The 16,614-nt window shown below is 42.2% G+C and overlaps 1 protein-coding gene across 1 annotated transcript; it reads right to left on the bottom strand.

Annotated features, from left to right (window-relative positions):
- Positions 1-4,636: 4,636 nt before the first annotated feature.
- On the bottom strand, positions 4,637-15,267 carry gtf2a1 (general transcription factor IIA, 1). The gene is made up of 10 exons (XM_080882462.1): positions 15,038-15,267; positions 13,243-13,344; positions 12,033-12,210; positions 11,760-11,821; positions 10,911-10,986; positions 10,670-10,791; positions 10,035-10,139; positions 8,694-8,978; positions 7,394-7,483; positions 4,637-6,739 (listed from the first exon to the last, which is right to left on the bottom strand). Exons 1-10 carry the CDS (start codon positions 15,065-15,067, stop codon positions 6,632-6,634), a joined length of 1,158 nt encoding a protein of 385 aa, XP_080738588.1. The 5' UTR covers positions 15,068-15,267; the 3' UTR covers positions 4,637-6,631.
- Positions 15,268-16,614: the final 1,347 nt, after the last annotated feature.

Genomic DNA, 16,614 nt, shown 5'->3' with positions numbered 1-16,614 from the left:
ATGCATACTGTTAAAGCTGTGTGTCTCCTTTGGTTGTTTTTTTCCAGCGTTATCGTGGTATTTTTCCATCCCTGTGTGGAAACCAGTGACTTCTACAATCAGCGGGGAGCTTAAAGCTAGCATACCTGAGACCCATGTGAACTTCTGTGATGCTGAGCTGTTAGGCATTAAAGGAAACCTTCTGCTAATAGTGGCTAAACATCAGGTTAGCATTTCCTCTCCTGAGTGACTTTAGAGATGAACAGGGCGAGTGGGGATTAGTTCACATCTTTTTCTTTAAAAAAAATAAAATACATTTTGCATCCATATTTGTCTTGAAGATATTCGATCAGATTGCTGCAATTTGTGTCAGCATGGAAAATATAGTGCAACATTCCCAACTTTGTATCACTCTAAACCTCACAAACTGGAATGGTCTCTACTTTCAAAGTCGGGAAAATTAAGAGTGGCATCCGCTGACTGCGTTCCAGACCTCGCTTGGCGGTGAATTTCCGAACGGACGGGACATCATTTTCAGTTGAACGTTTTCCACGGCTTCAGGTCCATCTCTTCCAATCACGTATTAACAGCGAGCCAGTCTGGACCCTTCAGATGCAAAGCACTCTGGAGCTGGAGCACGATGGGCCTGGCTGCCTTCATGAGAGGACGTCTCCGCTGCCAGCTAGTGTTAACTCACTGTTCACGAGTGTGTGCACGACAAGACTGATAAAAATCAAAGTCTATGCACATTTGCGTAGGTGTCTGGGTGCACACAAAGCGACTGGTGGTAGTGGCATATACCTGCAGAATCCAGCATTTTCCCGAATGATTACATGGAATTTTACAGACTTGCAGGTACGGTCATGGCCCAAGTAATAGGCCGAGCCAAGCAAACTGAATGAGACCGTGAAATGGATTTATTTTGATATTCTTCTTCTAGCTGGGTCTCAGGCCTGCCTCATCATTCCTCTCCCAGTATTACAAATAAACTCATCTCCAAGCCGTTCCTCAAATAAGCAGGCCCGTCCCCGACGATGCACCTCGATAACACCGGATTAGGTTGCCAAACTCAAATAGAGTGGGAAAAGGAGTCGTGAACAGAGGGACTGACGAGGTCAAAGCCTACGAGTATGCATCCAGTGTTTGGTTGTGGAAACAAAAAGAAATCTCTTGCATTTTTGGCGTCATTCCTTTCGTTGGCCCGGTCAACGTGGATGGCCCTCTTAAAGAGTCAAGTTCCTCTGTCTCCTGGAGAGCTCTTGAATGATGACCAGAGCGAACTGCAGGGTTTTAGTCAGTGAAAACATTCATTCTTCTGTTGTTCTGCAGGTGGTTTCACTCATCAGGAAATGAGTTTCATATTTAGGATCTACAACCTTTGCAGACACTTGAGTTAAACCAGGAAAGAAAAATGGCTCCAAGCCTTCAACAAAATACATTCTAATACTTTATACACAGGATGATGTGACAAGTGCTACTCTATACTACTGATAGTAAACCTTAGTTATTGTGCAGGTGTGTATGGAAGGCAATTTAGAACATGTGTCTACTTTGGATCAATTATTTCTAATAAACTGGAAATTGTTTTTATTGAGAAAGTTCCTGCTGACAGGCGACGTTTCAAATTACAGCTGTTGCCGTGTGAAGATGATCCTAAACCAGAAATACATGAAACAGTGATGCAACTCCACCTGCACAACCCCAGTAATAAAACAAAAAGCAGAGAAGTGCTGGAGCATTCATGCGTACTGAGGTGAACTAAGACTGCAGACTTTGCAGCACCGTACTTGCAGATTTAGCCGAAGATGATTCATCGCAGGCTTTCTGCCCCACGTGGACTTAAATCACATGACTTTTACTTGAGTCAGACACAGGTATTAAAACTGATGACTTTAGGGTAAGATTGGGAATATGCTTAAAACTAACTGCTTCATATAATGTCGAGGGCTTCTTTGGTTTTATAGTGCAAGAAACCAAAACAGCTCAAATATGGGGACAAAGCTAAAGTGCCTCCCCACCTAAACTAAAAATGACCAATTCTGAAAGGTGTTGAAAGAGGTATCAAACACAATAAGGTTTCACTTTAATACACCTTTGTTCCCTAGTTTTAAATAACTTACCCATTCGTGTAAGAATGACTGAATCAACTCGGTAAGTACTCCACAGAGGAAATCACCCCATAACAGCACAGATAGCAATTATATGGCATTGGCTTTTTGAAGCAGGCCTATAATAAAAAAGAAAAGTGACAAGCTGTTTAGAACAACATTCACAGCTTGACGTGAGACAGTCTAGGATACTATAAAAGTCCTGCTGCAGCCAAAGTCCGGATAGACAGAATCTCTGCTGAAAACAGATGAAGGTTTTTTGTCCCGTTTTTTCTGTTTTGTCACAGTTTGCTGTTTTCTAAGACTTTGGTAAGCTCTACATGCCACAGTCAGCAGGCCCGGCTACTCCACTTGCTACGTAGCTGATTGGCAGTCACCACAGGTTAGCTGGTAAGCAGAGAAAGCTGTAGAGTCTGAGCAAGACATCTCCAGGGTCTCATTATAAGCCTCATTCGCCAGCAGCTCAGATTCTTATGTCTGAGTGCCCAGGAGTAGCAAAAGGGCCCACTTCATCAGAAGCAGCCAGGGATACACTGCTCCTCTGCTACGTCTATTCAGCGCTGAAGTGTGATATATTGTAGAAGTGACAGTCTGCCCTCAAATCCATTTACAATCAAGTGCAAAAATCTCCATGTAGTTTCTGATTCAGCTTTGATCCCCGACTGCACCACACCTTTATCTCATAATTACCTGAAAGGAAATACGCTGGGATTGTGTCGGTTTGGGTAGGAATTAGAGGAAAAGCCGGGAAAACGCCCATGCTGTGCAAACCCTGACAGTCATCCAGATGGTGGGATATAGAAAAATGGAAAAGAAGATTGGGCGATGCAGATTCGGGGTCTCGTGCAGGTTGCAGCAAATGAATGAAAGTGATCCTACAGAGCTGTTACGCAGCGACAAAGACAGAATGTGCAAGGATTATATTTCAATCAAGAAATCTGAATCGTGCTGAGTTAAAGCCGTATTACAGCACGTTCCCGGAGCACGTGGGCCACAGTGATGAAGACTTGGATGGTTGGTCCTTGCAGACAACCATGTCTGCCCATTTGTTTGTGACTGTGTGACTCATCCACAAAGACGCCTAACATAAACACAACTACATACTTCAGAGAAGTGTCACAGAAAGACTTATGGTGTTTACAGATACCCATGTCTGCAAGGAGGATAATCCCCGCTGTCTGTCAGACAGTAAGCCTTTGACACCGAGCGCCTTTAGCTGGTTAGCAAAAAGATAACGGTTTGCTAAAGACAAAAATAACTGTAGTTAGCTACAGCTTAAGACAAGATAGATTTAAGACATTTCATGCTCCTTTGAGTTAAATCGAGGGCCAACTTAACAACTTAAACCACAGAAAGAAAAGAAGAAACAAAAGTGTTTGGCTCCTGATGTTTGTCCGAGGCGCTGCTTAAAAGAAATTAGTCCTTGTTGCCATCTTTGTCACTCAAAGTTTCAATGGATTCAACTGCCTTGATTCCTAATGTGTAAAATGTGGCTCACTCTCTACACAAAACAATGTACCTCATATATATTTACAGTACCAGCTTCAGCCATGCTACAAAACTCCGTCGTCATTGGTAGCTAGCAGACAGGACTACTGGTTTGAGTGTCTTGGAAACAGATTTAAAATTTAAATGTCAGAGAAAAAAACAACCAAAAACATTTAAAAAGTATGAACGCCATTAGAAGTTTCATTAAAGAATAATGAAACACATAAGTAATAAACTCATGAAACAGTTGGCTCACTAAATGGGAAGGGGACTGGTATTTGTTAAGGTCTTGCAGTCATGTGACTGCTAATTTTCCACCATTTCAAATGTGTAACACTGTAGCAGTTGCAGTTCTACTAAAGACCAGTCCATGACCACCTGCCAACCACCGTTTGTGAGGATAAGATGCATCCTAGTAGCTGCTAGAGGCTGAAGGCGGTCACGATCAAACTGACTGCCATCTTGCTAGATTCACGACCCCCTGGCAACCACCGGGAAAAATGTGTGTTGACGCTCACAGAAAACTGATGCTATCTCACGTGCAAAATGAAACCGTTTACTAAAGAGTACACAGTACTGACTCAAAAACCTTTGATTGCCTCGGCCGCTAACAGATTGCTCCAGACGATACCAGGTCTGCACTCACCAACTACTCCCCTAGAAGAAGTGTGACACAAATCGGAAATGGAGACTGAATTGGTGAAGCGCAACTTTTATACACACATATTTAAACACTTCCTAATGATCTTGGCCAGGAACCCCTCCAGCTGGTAAACTGGAGGAACCGCTGACCTTCTGATTATTAGACTACCTGCTCTACCGCTCGAGCCACATCTAATAGTAGCAGTTAAAAACGGAGTCTCAACAGGATTAAAAATGTGAGCAAAAATAGTTTAAAAGTAACTGAAATAACAGTTAAATAGTTTAGTGTTCAAGATGCTCCCACGAGTAATCGATAAATTTGCTTTTATCAGCGCAGAACCAAAAAGCTGACCAGGTATCACAGAAGAAGGTAGGAAGAAACAGAGGGGGCGAGAGTGACACTGATTTAGGCCACAAAATAATGCAAAAATTAAATTTTAATTTTCTTTCTTTCTTTTTATGCAAAAGACAACTTTATGTATTCAAAGCACAACCTTGAGTTTGATTCCAAACTTGATTTAGGAAAATTACACGAATACCAACAGTACAGTTCATTAATCATCAGAAGAGCAGAACACACGACAAAATGGTTATAGAGCACAGTTTAATAAGACATCCTTCTCAGTCTAGCATCTGTGACCCCCCCCCCCCCCACCAAAAACTGAACTAAAGTTCAAAAAGGCACGCACGACATCTACATATGGAAATGACGAACAGAGGAAAGGAAATAAATCTACTGGGGGCCATGTGTGGAAAGTCTTCCTTTGGCCTTTCATGTAAAAATTTCATATAATTCAACTAAATCGTGTGAAAAATGTTCTGTTTTCTCCATCAGGTCCTGTATCAGGGTTTTCTTTGTGCAGCTAAAAAACAACTATGGAGCCACCCAAGCACCACGTCGACACAACAGTCAAAACACATATATACTTTATTTCAAACTGCTGCAACAGGGGCACTAAAAACAAACTGCAGAGACACACACAACCCCCCCTCGAGTTAAACTCACTTGGATAGAAAATATCCTCAGTTTAAAAGTCATGAATAAAACGGAAGCAGACGAGAACATACGGTGGACGAAATGGTTTGGAAAACAGCGCCGTGCAGCTTTTATCAGGCTGACATAAGAAGAAAGGAGAAAAGAAAAGAAAAAGGAACACTTGTTAGATTATAAGAGCACAGTTTGGTGCGGCTTTCCAACCTTAAAAAAAAGAAAAACAATTTATGAACTTTCAGAAATAAATAGAAAAAACAGGACAGACACCAACCTCACTGCTCTGTGACATTTTCAGACTGTGAGAGAAATAAACTGAAACCTTTTCACAGAAAACCAGCGACAACGACACACACTCACCACGTGTCTGTACAGTCCCACCCACACACACACACACACACACACACACACACACACACACACACACACACGTCTCTGCGGCTATTGATTAAGTGGACTGACTGACTTCACAACACACTGATAAACCGACAGTGCAAAATTTCCGACGGCTGCAGAGAACTAAAAATAAAAGCAAAGGCGATTCACCAACAGGACAAACTGAGACACCTTTGTACAATCCTTAAATGAATTCAGTGTCTCACGCTTTTATCTTTATTTTATTCTTAACGTTAAAGATGGAATGAAGCCCCAGAGAAGCCAGTGGGGGGGTGCTGGGGGAGGGGGGGTTAAGTGCTGCGACGAAGATAAAAAAAATGAGTTATTGTAAGGTGATGTTATTTTACCTTTTTTTTAACTCCTTCATTAAACGCATTTAAAACATAATGTTTAAAGAACAGGTCGCCTACATAAAAACACTCTGGAGCACCTTTTTCATAAACGTGAATTCAGACAGAATTAGGATATTAAAAAAAGAAGCCAAAAACAGGTGATTCTGGTCGTTCTAAAGGCAGCGATCTCGACTGGTGGCACTAAGTTTGGACACGAACGTAGACACGAGTCAATCCAGTCAACCGACTACAGTGATTGCAAAGGTGTTTCTCATCTATGGGGTTATAACGAATGACCTCTGACCTTGTGTGGCAGGGAAGCCGAGGTCACCCTGGTCCTCTACACCTGTATGATGGTGAAATGCTTTCTTTCCAAAGTTAGGTGAATTCTCTGGGGGGGGAAAGGCAGAGAAGCCTGGAAGAAGAAATAAAGAGAAACGGTGCTCGGCTCACGGGGCTTTTCCCTTCCTCTGTTGGTTTCTCATCCCGCAAGGCTAGTCGAGTGTTTTCTGACTACACCCGGGTTTTACAGTACCTCACAGTCCTTTGGGTTTGTCTCAAGAGTTCTGAGTCTCAGAAACAGTTTCCTGAATGAATCCAGTCACAGGATGTGGAAGGATGCTAAACTGTCTGTTAACTGGATAGGAGTTACAGAGATCCTGCTCCTGTTGCTTTCTCCCGTTCCTTTTTCTGCTTCACCACTCGGCATCCCCGATGGCTTTGGAGAAGACGTAGTCTCTCCCGTTCAGATTCATGATCCCATCCTTCAGGTGGAATTTCCATTTGTTCTTACTTCTGTGAATCTGCAGAGTAAAGAGAAGGAAATGAGTGTTGTAGGCGTCAAGGACAGATGGACATTGTTTCAGCTTACAGTGGACGCAGACTGATGTCTTTAGCCTCTGCGCCGAGGCCAGACAAACTCACTGTGGCATTAACCGCTGCTGGAGCCTTTCTCCACTGAATTAACATCAAATAATGTAACAACTCGATGCTTTGTGATGGGAATCAAAGGCAAACAGTGAAGACTCACAACAAGGAATGTGAAATACCTCTTTAACGATTTCTGACATTTTCCCCCAAAAACGAGGAGGCTGCTGTGAAAACTGTTTAAGCCCCGTCCTTCAATCTACAGCAGCCTTTCCAGCGCCCTGAATGATACTGGCAAACAAAGGCTGACAGCGATGCTGAGTACCAATCACATTAACACGGTAAAACTGCTCTGCGCTGTTATTTTATAATCTCTTTGTTTTCACTGCTTCTGCAAATCTCAGCGTTAACGTCTTTGTCTGGATGCTGATGTGAAACTAAACGAGTCGGATATGCATAAAAGCCAACGGGCCCCAGCGCAGGAGGATCTATATCAAGACATGTCATAAAAGTACCAAAGAGGCACTCGCATATTTATACACAGGCAGGTTTGAACACACTGCAGCCTTTCAGAATATATCAGTTCCTACCTTGTCGTACTGGCACACCACTACGTTGTCTGTTTCAAACAGCTCCTGGTCCTCTTCGTCGCTGACGTCGTCTCCACTGTTCAGCGGCTCCTGAGTAGGAAACCAAAACAATCAGATTCATCACAAATGTTTGCTGCTCAGAAACGTGGTTTAAGATTCAGGATTTTCTTTATTTAAACAGTAAAAGCACAAATCTAGATTGCAACAAGTAATAGTTTGATTTTAAACCCGTTCTCCTTTTTGCCCGATACCAAACAGTGCCAAATATAACCTGCTGTGTTATAAAATCTTCTGCAGAAAAGCCACACAAACTACAGAGTAACCTTTGTAGTAGGGCTGCCACAAACGATTATTTTGATAGTCGACTAATCAGATCATCATCCATTGGATGTAAAACGTACAGCTTATTGCACCAGCAGCATCTGCTCTTATATAACTATCATTAGCTTACAGCTTTAAGTGTTTCAGGTCTGTGCTAACTAACAATAAAGACAAGATGATAGTTTATTAAATTTTAATGAAATCTGCAGATTGTTTCAGTGAAGTTTAATAAACTCCTTGCTATCTAAAATATAACAGGACACCGGAGTAAATTCTCCAGCATCTCACACTTCTGATAATCAGCTGTCTCTTTGATGTTTATTCAGCTGTGTAAAAACTATAACTTTAATCTCAGCCAAACCGATTTACTCAGGAACAAATAAAATACTAAAAAAAAAGCCAAACAATAACATTTTTAAGTTATCTAAGTGACTCATATATCATGTTTAACCTGAGTAGCGAAAGACGGCGGTGGGTTTGAAAACGATTTGCCGGGAGTCCGGTGTTCTCACGGCGCTAGTGAGCCTAGCCCCCGGCTAGCTATCGAGCTAGTGGGTAACAGACGTCTCCGAAAACGTCGGAGCGCTTTTGAAAATATGCGGTGTCTTGATAAACTGAGCAGATATTTGAGGTTTACACAGCTACATTCTCGCCTGAAAATATGTTAAACGTTTATTTTGTGACCCAGAAAGAATAATAAGAGTAATATTAAAACTAACTAGCTGCCGCCATTGTTGGAAACTGAGCTGGGCCGCGCTATGAATTCTGGGACAGAGCTACTTCTTCGGGGTTTAACGACAGCTACCTGTGGAAAGCTACTGCTAGCTACTCTGGAAAACAAAAGCTCTGAAGAGGGGCAGAAACATCAGTGCTACAAGTTTACGGCTTTCTTACTTCATATTAAATGACCATAAAATTCTTGCCTACTGCAACTTTAACGTGCGAGTTTTTGAACACTCTTATTTCCTCCCTTGCTCACCTCTTCAACCTGCCCATCTTCTGCTCCATCCTTGTCTTTCTCCTCATCGTCATCTTCGTCGTACTCCTCCTCATCCTCGTCCTCTTCTGAAGACGTCTCCCCGGTTCCGTCCACCTGCAGCATCATGGGAGGCTGCTGTGCCTGAGGCTGGGCCTGTTGCTGCTGTTGGGCCTGGGGCTGCGCTGAGGCTTGTGGTGCAGTCGCTCCTGGGGCCTGCTGGACCTGCTGGACCTGAGCTGTTGCTGCCTGGCTGGGCTGTGGCGCCATAGCTGCTGCTTGCATCACCTGACGGTAGAAAGAAACTCAGAGTTTAAAAACATGTACGCCCATATGATGTTAGCATTGCTTTCATGTGGGACAAAATAACCAGCTCTTTACACAACAGACTCCAACTCAAAGCCAAAATAAAGTCAAAGTCAAAGTCAACTTTATTTGTCGATTCTGCCACATGTACAGGACATACAGAGAATAGAAATTGCGTTACTCTCAATCCCTAGATAAATAGCAAATGAACATTTAAATATATTTAAATATAAAAGTGATTAAAAATGCAAGTAAAATAATTAAAAAGTAAAAATTTAAATAAATACAATTTTACATATAACAAGAAAGCTATACAATATACAATATAATGGGTAAGTGACATTGAGTGTAAACCAGGCAGAGTAGTGCAAATAGGCAAATAGTGCAAATGGAGATTTAGTAATGCACGGTAAGAGAAAGTGTAACAACAAAGTCTTATGAGGTAATGGCAGTCCAATGCTCCACAAGGTGACTGGTAACAGGACAGGACAGCAAAGGACAGGACAGCAAAAATGATGAGACTTCAAGGAGCATTTTTGTAGCAAAGATAAGGTCTGCCAGCTAGTCGCCATGTTGGGTATCAAGATATTTGTCTGTGTTAGCAAGTAAGCTAATGCTGGCTAACAGCTGAAAGAAAAAGTTATTAAAGAACTGAACTCGTGGAGGGAAGACCTCTGCTCTGAGCTAATGTTAGCCTGTTGATTTAAAAGCTAACGTTGCAGATTTTTGCAGTGTAGCTCAGTTACACTGGCCAGCTAACCAAATCTTTCCATAGTTACTCACACCAAAACTACATCTGAGTGGAAATGCTGTTTGTCAGTGTAATCGGCTGATCTGTGACACTGACTGATGCGCGATGCTTTCACAGTGCAGGTGTTATTATTAATAACAAAGGTTTCCCAGACGCTCCTCTAAAACATTAAACAGACTCTAATTTCTCTAAACAACAAAGAGAACAGAAATGGAGGAAACACTACTATAGAGCATAAACTACTTCCATATAAATGGAATGAGTGCAGGAGGAACTGAAGTTCTGACCTGTGTATTGCCTTGGACTTTGTTTCCTGGGGTTAAGACAATCTGCTGCGGCTGTATGATGACTCCTGCTTGCTGGGACAGGCCTCCTGGCAGAGGAGCCAGAACCTAAACAGATATTAGAGAAGGGAAAAAAACCCCAAACACGACATGTAAACTCTATTTTAAAACAAGATCTCCACCTGAATATGCACAACACTTTTGCAACATTTTAACCGACTCAATTTAAACTGAATGAATGAAATTTGGCACTAGTTTTGATCTGAATCTGTGTTTTTATTTAGGAAAAGTCACAAGTAGTGGAGTCATGGATCTATTTCTTTTGGGGTAAGTGGTAAGCTCTGAGCAATCAGCATCCTCCCGATTTCCCAGAATCATTTCATGTTTTTCATGGCACTTCTTACATATTTCGAGGTTATTTTTCCAAGAATTGATTCTTCCACTGTGTCAGAGCCACAGGGCCCACAGATATGTAGCCTTATTTAACCTACTTGTCACAAACGGACACTGAACTGATTACGCAGATAAATCAGACACACCACGACTTTTTCCCCCCACCTCTCTCCATTTGGCTTTGTTTTTCACACACATTTTCTCCTGTCATATGCAGCCCTGCCCCTCTGCGTGACAGTTCTTACCTGCTGTATTACCGGTGCCTGCACGCCACCAGGCTGCATCTGCTGCTGCAGGAGGATCTGCTGCTGGGGCTGGATGATGTACTGAGCCCCGTTGGGACCACGGACTAACTGCAGGATCTGGCCTGAGACGTTAAAACAAAGCGTGTGGGTGCACGTTGTGTAAATATAGTTTTACACATGAAGATAGTTCAGAGAGAAAACAGCATTTCTTTGCAATTTAATGCAAATAAACATGTTTTACCTTGGCTGGTGAGGAGCTGTTGGTATTGGGTGACCGCTGTGGGCAAAGCCAGGGTTGCTGCGGTAGCTGCTGCACTCTAGAGGAGGAAAGAAGAACACACGCGGTGACAAGCATGCAAAATAATACAGAAGCAGAGGATTTCAGGGTTCAAGAATGAAAGACTTCAATGTTAAGTACTTAATGTTTTTGAACTTCTTTACAATTTAAAGCACTGAACTTCAGATTGCATTGACTGACATGATAAAAGCAGCATGTTTGTCCTCTCGCTGCATCTACAAAGCCACTGGAAAACGATTAAAAATTGGCAAGTGAAGCTTTGAAGAACCGTTTGAGGATTATACAAAAATCACTTGCAGAAAACAGAAAGAAGCAGCAGCAGAGATGAAAGCTTCATATGGACAGATGCTGCGTTAAACATGTGCTGTTGAAAAAAGTGGAAAAGATTTCCTGCATATTTCACTCGATGACGGAAAGGTGTGTTTGTCAGTGCGTATTAGACACAGCAGTAGCATGTGGGAGGATGCATTACTGCTGGCTTATATCCACTGCAGTCCTGGCTATTAAATAGTCCGTTAATCTCTTCCAAGTCCTGTTGCCCCATCCGTGTGACACTTGATCAATCATTCTGGACTAAGGAAGAAGCCTGCAGAGACCCTCTCTTGCTTCTCACTTCTACTCAAAGAAAATATGTCTGAATTTGTTAAAAACGTAAAATGCGCAGCACTTCGTTCTGTTCATCACACATATGGATATCGCATCACCTATGTCTGTTAATAAACACATTTGCTACTTGTTATATGCCTCCCCGAAAAACAGTTTCATTTATTTTTGGTGCTATGATCCACTCACCATCCCCGTTCCACCCATGTGTATAAGCTTAGATTCCTGAACAATGACTTGCTGCTGGGGAGCTGCGGAGACAAACATTTTCAGGTCAATTCCTCATATTTTTCATAAAATGTACAAAGAATGCACACGATCAGTAAGCATTCATTGTTTCCTGTGCCAGTTCGGCAAATAACTCAAAGCTGCAGGCGACATTTTTAGTGCCCAAAAAGGCGTTCACGGGTTTTTGCACTTGTTCAGAAATGTTTTTACCACTGTGTGCCACTGCTGGCTAACCTTGCTGTTGCTGGGGCGGCAGGATGACTTGCTGGGACTGAGCTGGCTGGGTCACCTGCTGGACTTGTTGGACCTGCTGAACCTGTTGTTGCTGCTGCTGTGCGGCCTGCAGGGCTTTCTGCTCGTCAGTGTGGAAGCCCTCCACTGCCTTGGACTGCAAAAGCTTGTTCTCCCATAGCTGTAGAGACAAACGGAGGCAGCACAAAGACATGTGTTAGAAAGCTGCCAAAGACGCCATTTAAATCCATGCTAACATGTTTTCAAATGAAAATCTCCATCCAGGTAAATGTTTAGCGCAGATTCTGTCATTATCGACACACCTGTGAACGCATCACACCGACCAGACGTGCCGATCGTTTAAATTAATTCAGTTTTATTTTTATAGTCACAACAGTCATCTTCAAGGTGCTTCATGTTGTAAGGTACAATAATACAGAGAAAACCTAACAGACGACCCCCTATGAGCAAGTGTTTGGTGACAATGGGAAGGAAAATCTCCCTTTTAACAGGAAGAAAGCTCCAACACAACCAGGCTCAGGGGGGGAACCAGGTAAAAGAGACTGTGGAAGAGAGCCAGACACCAATATTAACTAATGGGTCACAAACTCAAAGTGAGGTCAAATAAACTGGTTTAATCCATGAAGCTAAGACTGAATTTTTTGCTTATTTGTGTCAATCACATTGCCTAGTAGGCTTATGTGCCATAGCCTCCTCTTGAATTGAGCATATCATGCAGTGTACATACTGTTTGAGTTGTCATTTCAATGGTATTCAGACACCTCCTTCTCACAGGCATACGCAGGTGTTATAACAGTAAAGCAACACTGAAAGTCACACTGGAATATAAGGTGGTGATTGCACCAGAAAACTCATACAGAAATCGCTGCAAAGCAAATTCTGCAACACATCAGTGGCAGTGAGAGCACCATCCATCACAGGAAACCATGGTAACAGGGGGGGGGGGGAAACAAGACATGAATGACATTTTTGTGAGTTAATCAGAAAGTTTCCAGAAGTCTGTTTTCTGTCCATCCAGACAGCAACTACAACAGCTTCCAAACTAGGAAGTGGTCAGCAGTTATTCCAAAGCGCTCTGGTTTGGGGGAGCGTGCTACAGTACACTTTACTACAAAGAGCGCACACCTCTGCAGGAGGCGGCATTTCCCCTGCAGTTACTATATGCAGGCGCAACACTGACAGGGACGGTTACCGTTTTCAGCTCCAGAAGAACTTGCTCATCTACTCCCTCGTCCAGGAACAGCTCTCGCACCTCATTGATCACATCGTCAATCACATTCTTGTATAATTTAGGCTGTGAGGAAGAAAAAAAAGAAGAAAAGAGGAAAGAAACTTTTACAGTATGGCGTTTATATTAGAGACACTTTTGCTTTTCCCAGTAAAGCATGAACAACATGTCTGGTACAGTCAGTATTGATCATTATGAGCTTGGGTTTTATGTCAAAATTAGCCCTCAACAGTGTACTTAGCAAACACACCTCCTCTTTGGGCTTCCCAGCTGCCAAAACGACAACAAAACATCAAGTATACAGCTGATGGTGTTATAATTATCACATTTATTTACGCCTCGCCACACTGACTTTCATTGGTATGACACGGTAATAGTTGTTGCACGCGGGCAGCTAAACTCTAAAACTGCCCCCACTTGAGTATCATGTGTGGGGTTCGTGCTGCAGCGTTTCCACGGCGCTACGTGCCTTGTTATGCTAACCCATATAAACTAGCTCTTTATGTTACTACTACTAAGGTAAACATCATGTCCCCGGGGTCTGAACTGCGCGCGCGCTGGAAAAAGCAGACATAACGTTTATAGCTCCGCCAGGGCCCAACGGTCCCGTCTCAGCGGAGTGATACGAGGCTGAAACAAAGCGACACACGCGCGGGCCACCGCACTGCGCTGCCCCGATGTCCGCAGCGCAGACCTCGGTCTCTCCTTCCCTCCCCCTCGGCCTGTCTGCTCCTCACTATTTAAAGCTCAGTCTGCTGTTTATATGTAGAGCCGGTGACGTAGCGTCGAGTAGCACCTTCCCATCCCGGGCAGTCTATATTAGAGAGCCAATATGGCTGTATAAAAACCAGGCAGCGAAAAGGAGGAGGGCCAGAACCGAGAGAGAAGGGAGACGAGGAAGCCATTTTACGGAGCCGCAGAGTGCGCGCTCGACAGCCTTTTTCTTTTAAATAGTGTGTGGCGGAATGTGAAGGACATTTTCGGTGTCTTAGCTTATCAGTGCTCAGCTTTGGCTAAATATTTTTTGGCTCTGCTGGCAGGTAGCAAGGACAAATTTGATATGGTATGGGTTAAAGAAGTGGTTTGGGACGGCTACCCTGCCTTCTGGTCGTGGAATGGTGGACAATGATGAGGCAGTTGACGACTTTCTACTGAGGAGGCTTTAATATATATATATATATTTATATAAACTATATATATTAAACGCTCAATTCTCTCGGCGTGGATGATGACAATGTGCTTTGCGTACATCTGTATTTCATAAGCTATCCAATAATAAAAGCTTAAATTGACAATTTCTTCCTCCTACGAACAAACAAGCATTTTTAGACAACCTGGCAGCTCAAGCGTCTACCAAAAATGAATTTAGCCATACACGCTATTAGACTGTGATCACGTAAAGTAACCTTCCAACTAATGAAAGCTTCAACCTGCCGATAAACCACTAAATTAAAATTACATCTTCATCGCTAAACCTCAGTTTCTACACGTGTTCTTATTTTTACTCAAACACTGCCTCTCTAAAGTAAGCCATTCCTCCTCCGAGATGGTTTCAAATGAAAGAACTACCTAGTTTCGAAAACTAATTATAATGGCCGATTGACTGAAACTTAAGTATTCCCTTTAATAGATATAACAGTGAAGTGTTTGTTAAAGCAGACTCATTTTACTGTAATACATAAAACCAGCTCGTCGACAGCTTTCCAATAACTTTACCCCCATTTTCCCCCGCTGACAATCCTTAGAGATTGATCCTTACCACTGGGTTCGAGTTAGCCGAGCTCGCCATTATACGCGTAGTGTAAAAACCACACGGAAATAGGCGAGGAATAGAGCCAAAAATTACGAAAAACGATTTAAAACAACTGGGAAAGATATTTTAAAACAGCCGGCATCACTTTTGTAAATAAAACACAGTTTAGGCGGTCTTATTTACAATCCCGGGCTGCGACTCCCCAGCCGTCCTCCTTCCGTCGTTGTCCTGCTTTATATACTGAGCGAAGAAGCTGCGAGTGCGCGAGACATAGGGCAGGGTCAGGTCGCACATAGCGCGAGATTTCGTGCGGAGTATGACGACCAATTAATAGAGCCGCTCATGGGAAATGTAGTTTAATAATACTTTTTTTTTTTTTTAGAAAACGGAACTGAATCCTCAGTGATCGCATTAGCTTAATGCTCTGTGATCTTGTTTATTGAGTTAGGGAAAGTGTAAGTATTACGAACCATGTGATGAATTAAAAATAGAGGAATTAATTAGATAAAAGTAGCTGGTTACTTAAAATGCTAATAAAAGCCTATTAGCATATAGCTAAGTCATTTTAAATTAACTTATTTCATTTTTTCTTTCTTTTTCTTTCTATTCTTTTTCCTGTTTTCCATCATATATTAGAACTGTATGCTGTAATGATCGATGCTCATATTAAATATGGGAAAACATTCAAATAATGCCTTCAGCATAATCATGAGCTAAAAGCTCAGGCCTTGGGGTGGCTTTAGACAGGTTTTCTCAGGGGTTTCTGAGGGGCTGCCAATCAGAACCTAAAGCATCTCATTTTAGAAAGCGAATAAACCAAAGACCACTATAAGATAAATACAGATTATTTTAAAACTATGACTCGTGTAAAGCTGCACTAGTATAGCCCAACAATAATAATAAATATCAAGAAATAGTATGTCTCCTTTAATGTTAACAGTTTTATTCAACATGTTTGGAGAAATGCTTTTGTCTAATAGCCAAGGTTGGTTGTTGCAGATTAAATATAATATTTTAAAAAATATACATATAGAACAGAATAGAACAGAATGCCTTTATTGTCACTATACAGTTGTCAGTGCCAACATGTTTATAGATGTAACCATTATTAATAGGAAAAACATGATATTCTTATCACATATAATGCATAAAGGCTATTTAAGAAATAGTGCTAATAATTTTTTCATGTATTCACTTGTAACAACACCAACAGTTTAATTGACTTTTGCACTTAATCGTTGGACCTTGTGTTAGCTCAGCACTACTTTTACCTAAGCAGAGGATCTGAATGCTTCTTTCACTACTGGTCCACACTTTAATACTTTCATGCGACACAGGTGTCTCTTAAACAAGTCTGACCTTTACCAGCTTCGTAACTGCACCTGTAATGCTTCTCTGTGGGGCCAGTGTGCTTTATGTAGTAACATCGTGCCACCACAAGAGGGTGATCACACCACGCACCAGGAAAACAGGCTCTCTCTTCCACATTTCAACACTCACACTCAAACACACACTCACACTCACACAATCCACTTTGTAAAACACGCAACTGTTTTCCACGTTATTCAATAAAAGCAGATTTA

Source organism: Rhamphochromis sp. 'chilingali', assembly GCF_963969265.1.
Source record: "Rhamphochromis sp. 'chilingali' genome assembly, chromosome: 5".
Lineage (NCBI taxonomy): Eukaryota > Metazoa > Chordata > Actinopteri > Cichliformes > Cichlidae > Rhamphochromis > Rhamphochromis sp. 'chilingali'.
Note: the sequence above shows the minus strand (reverse complement) of the source record. Positions and strands in the feature narration are given on the sequence as shown.

Excerpts from the sequence above, each read along its gene's own strand:
- gtf2a1 (XM_080882462.1), bottom strand. The coding sequence starts at position 15,067 with ATGGCGAGCTCGGCTAACTCGAACCCAGTG. Across the intron at positions 12,211-13,242 it reads TTCTTCTGGAGCTGAAAACG|CTATGGGAGAACAAGCTTTT; the intron begins GTAACCGTCCCT and ends TTGTCTCTACAG. Across the intron at positions 6,740-7,393 it reads TGGTGTGCCAGTACGACAAG|ATTCACAGAAGTAAGAACAA; the intron begins GTAGGAACTGAT and ends TTTACTCTGCAG.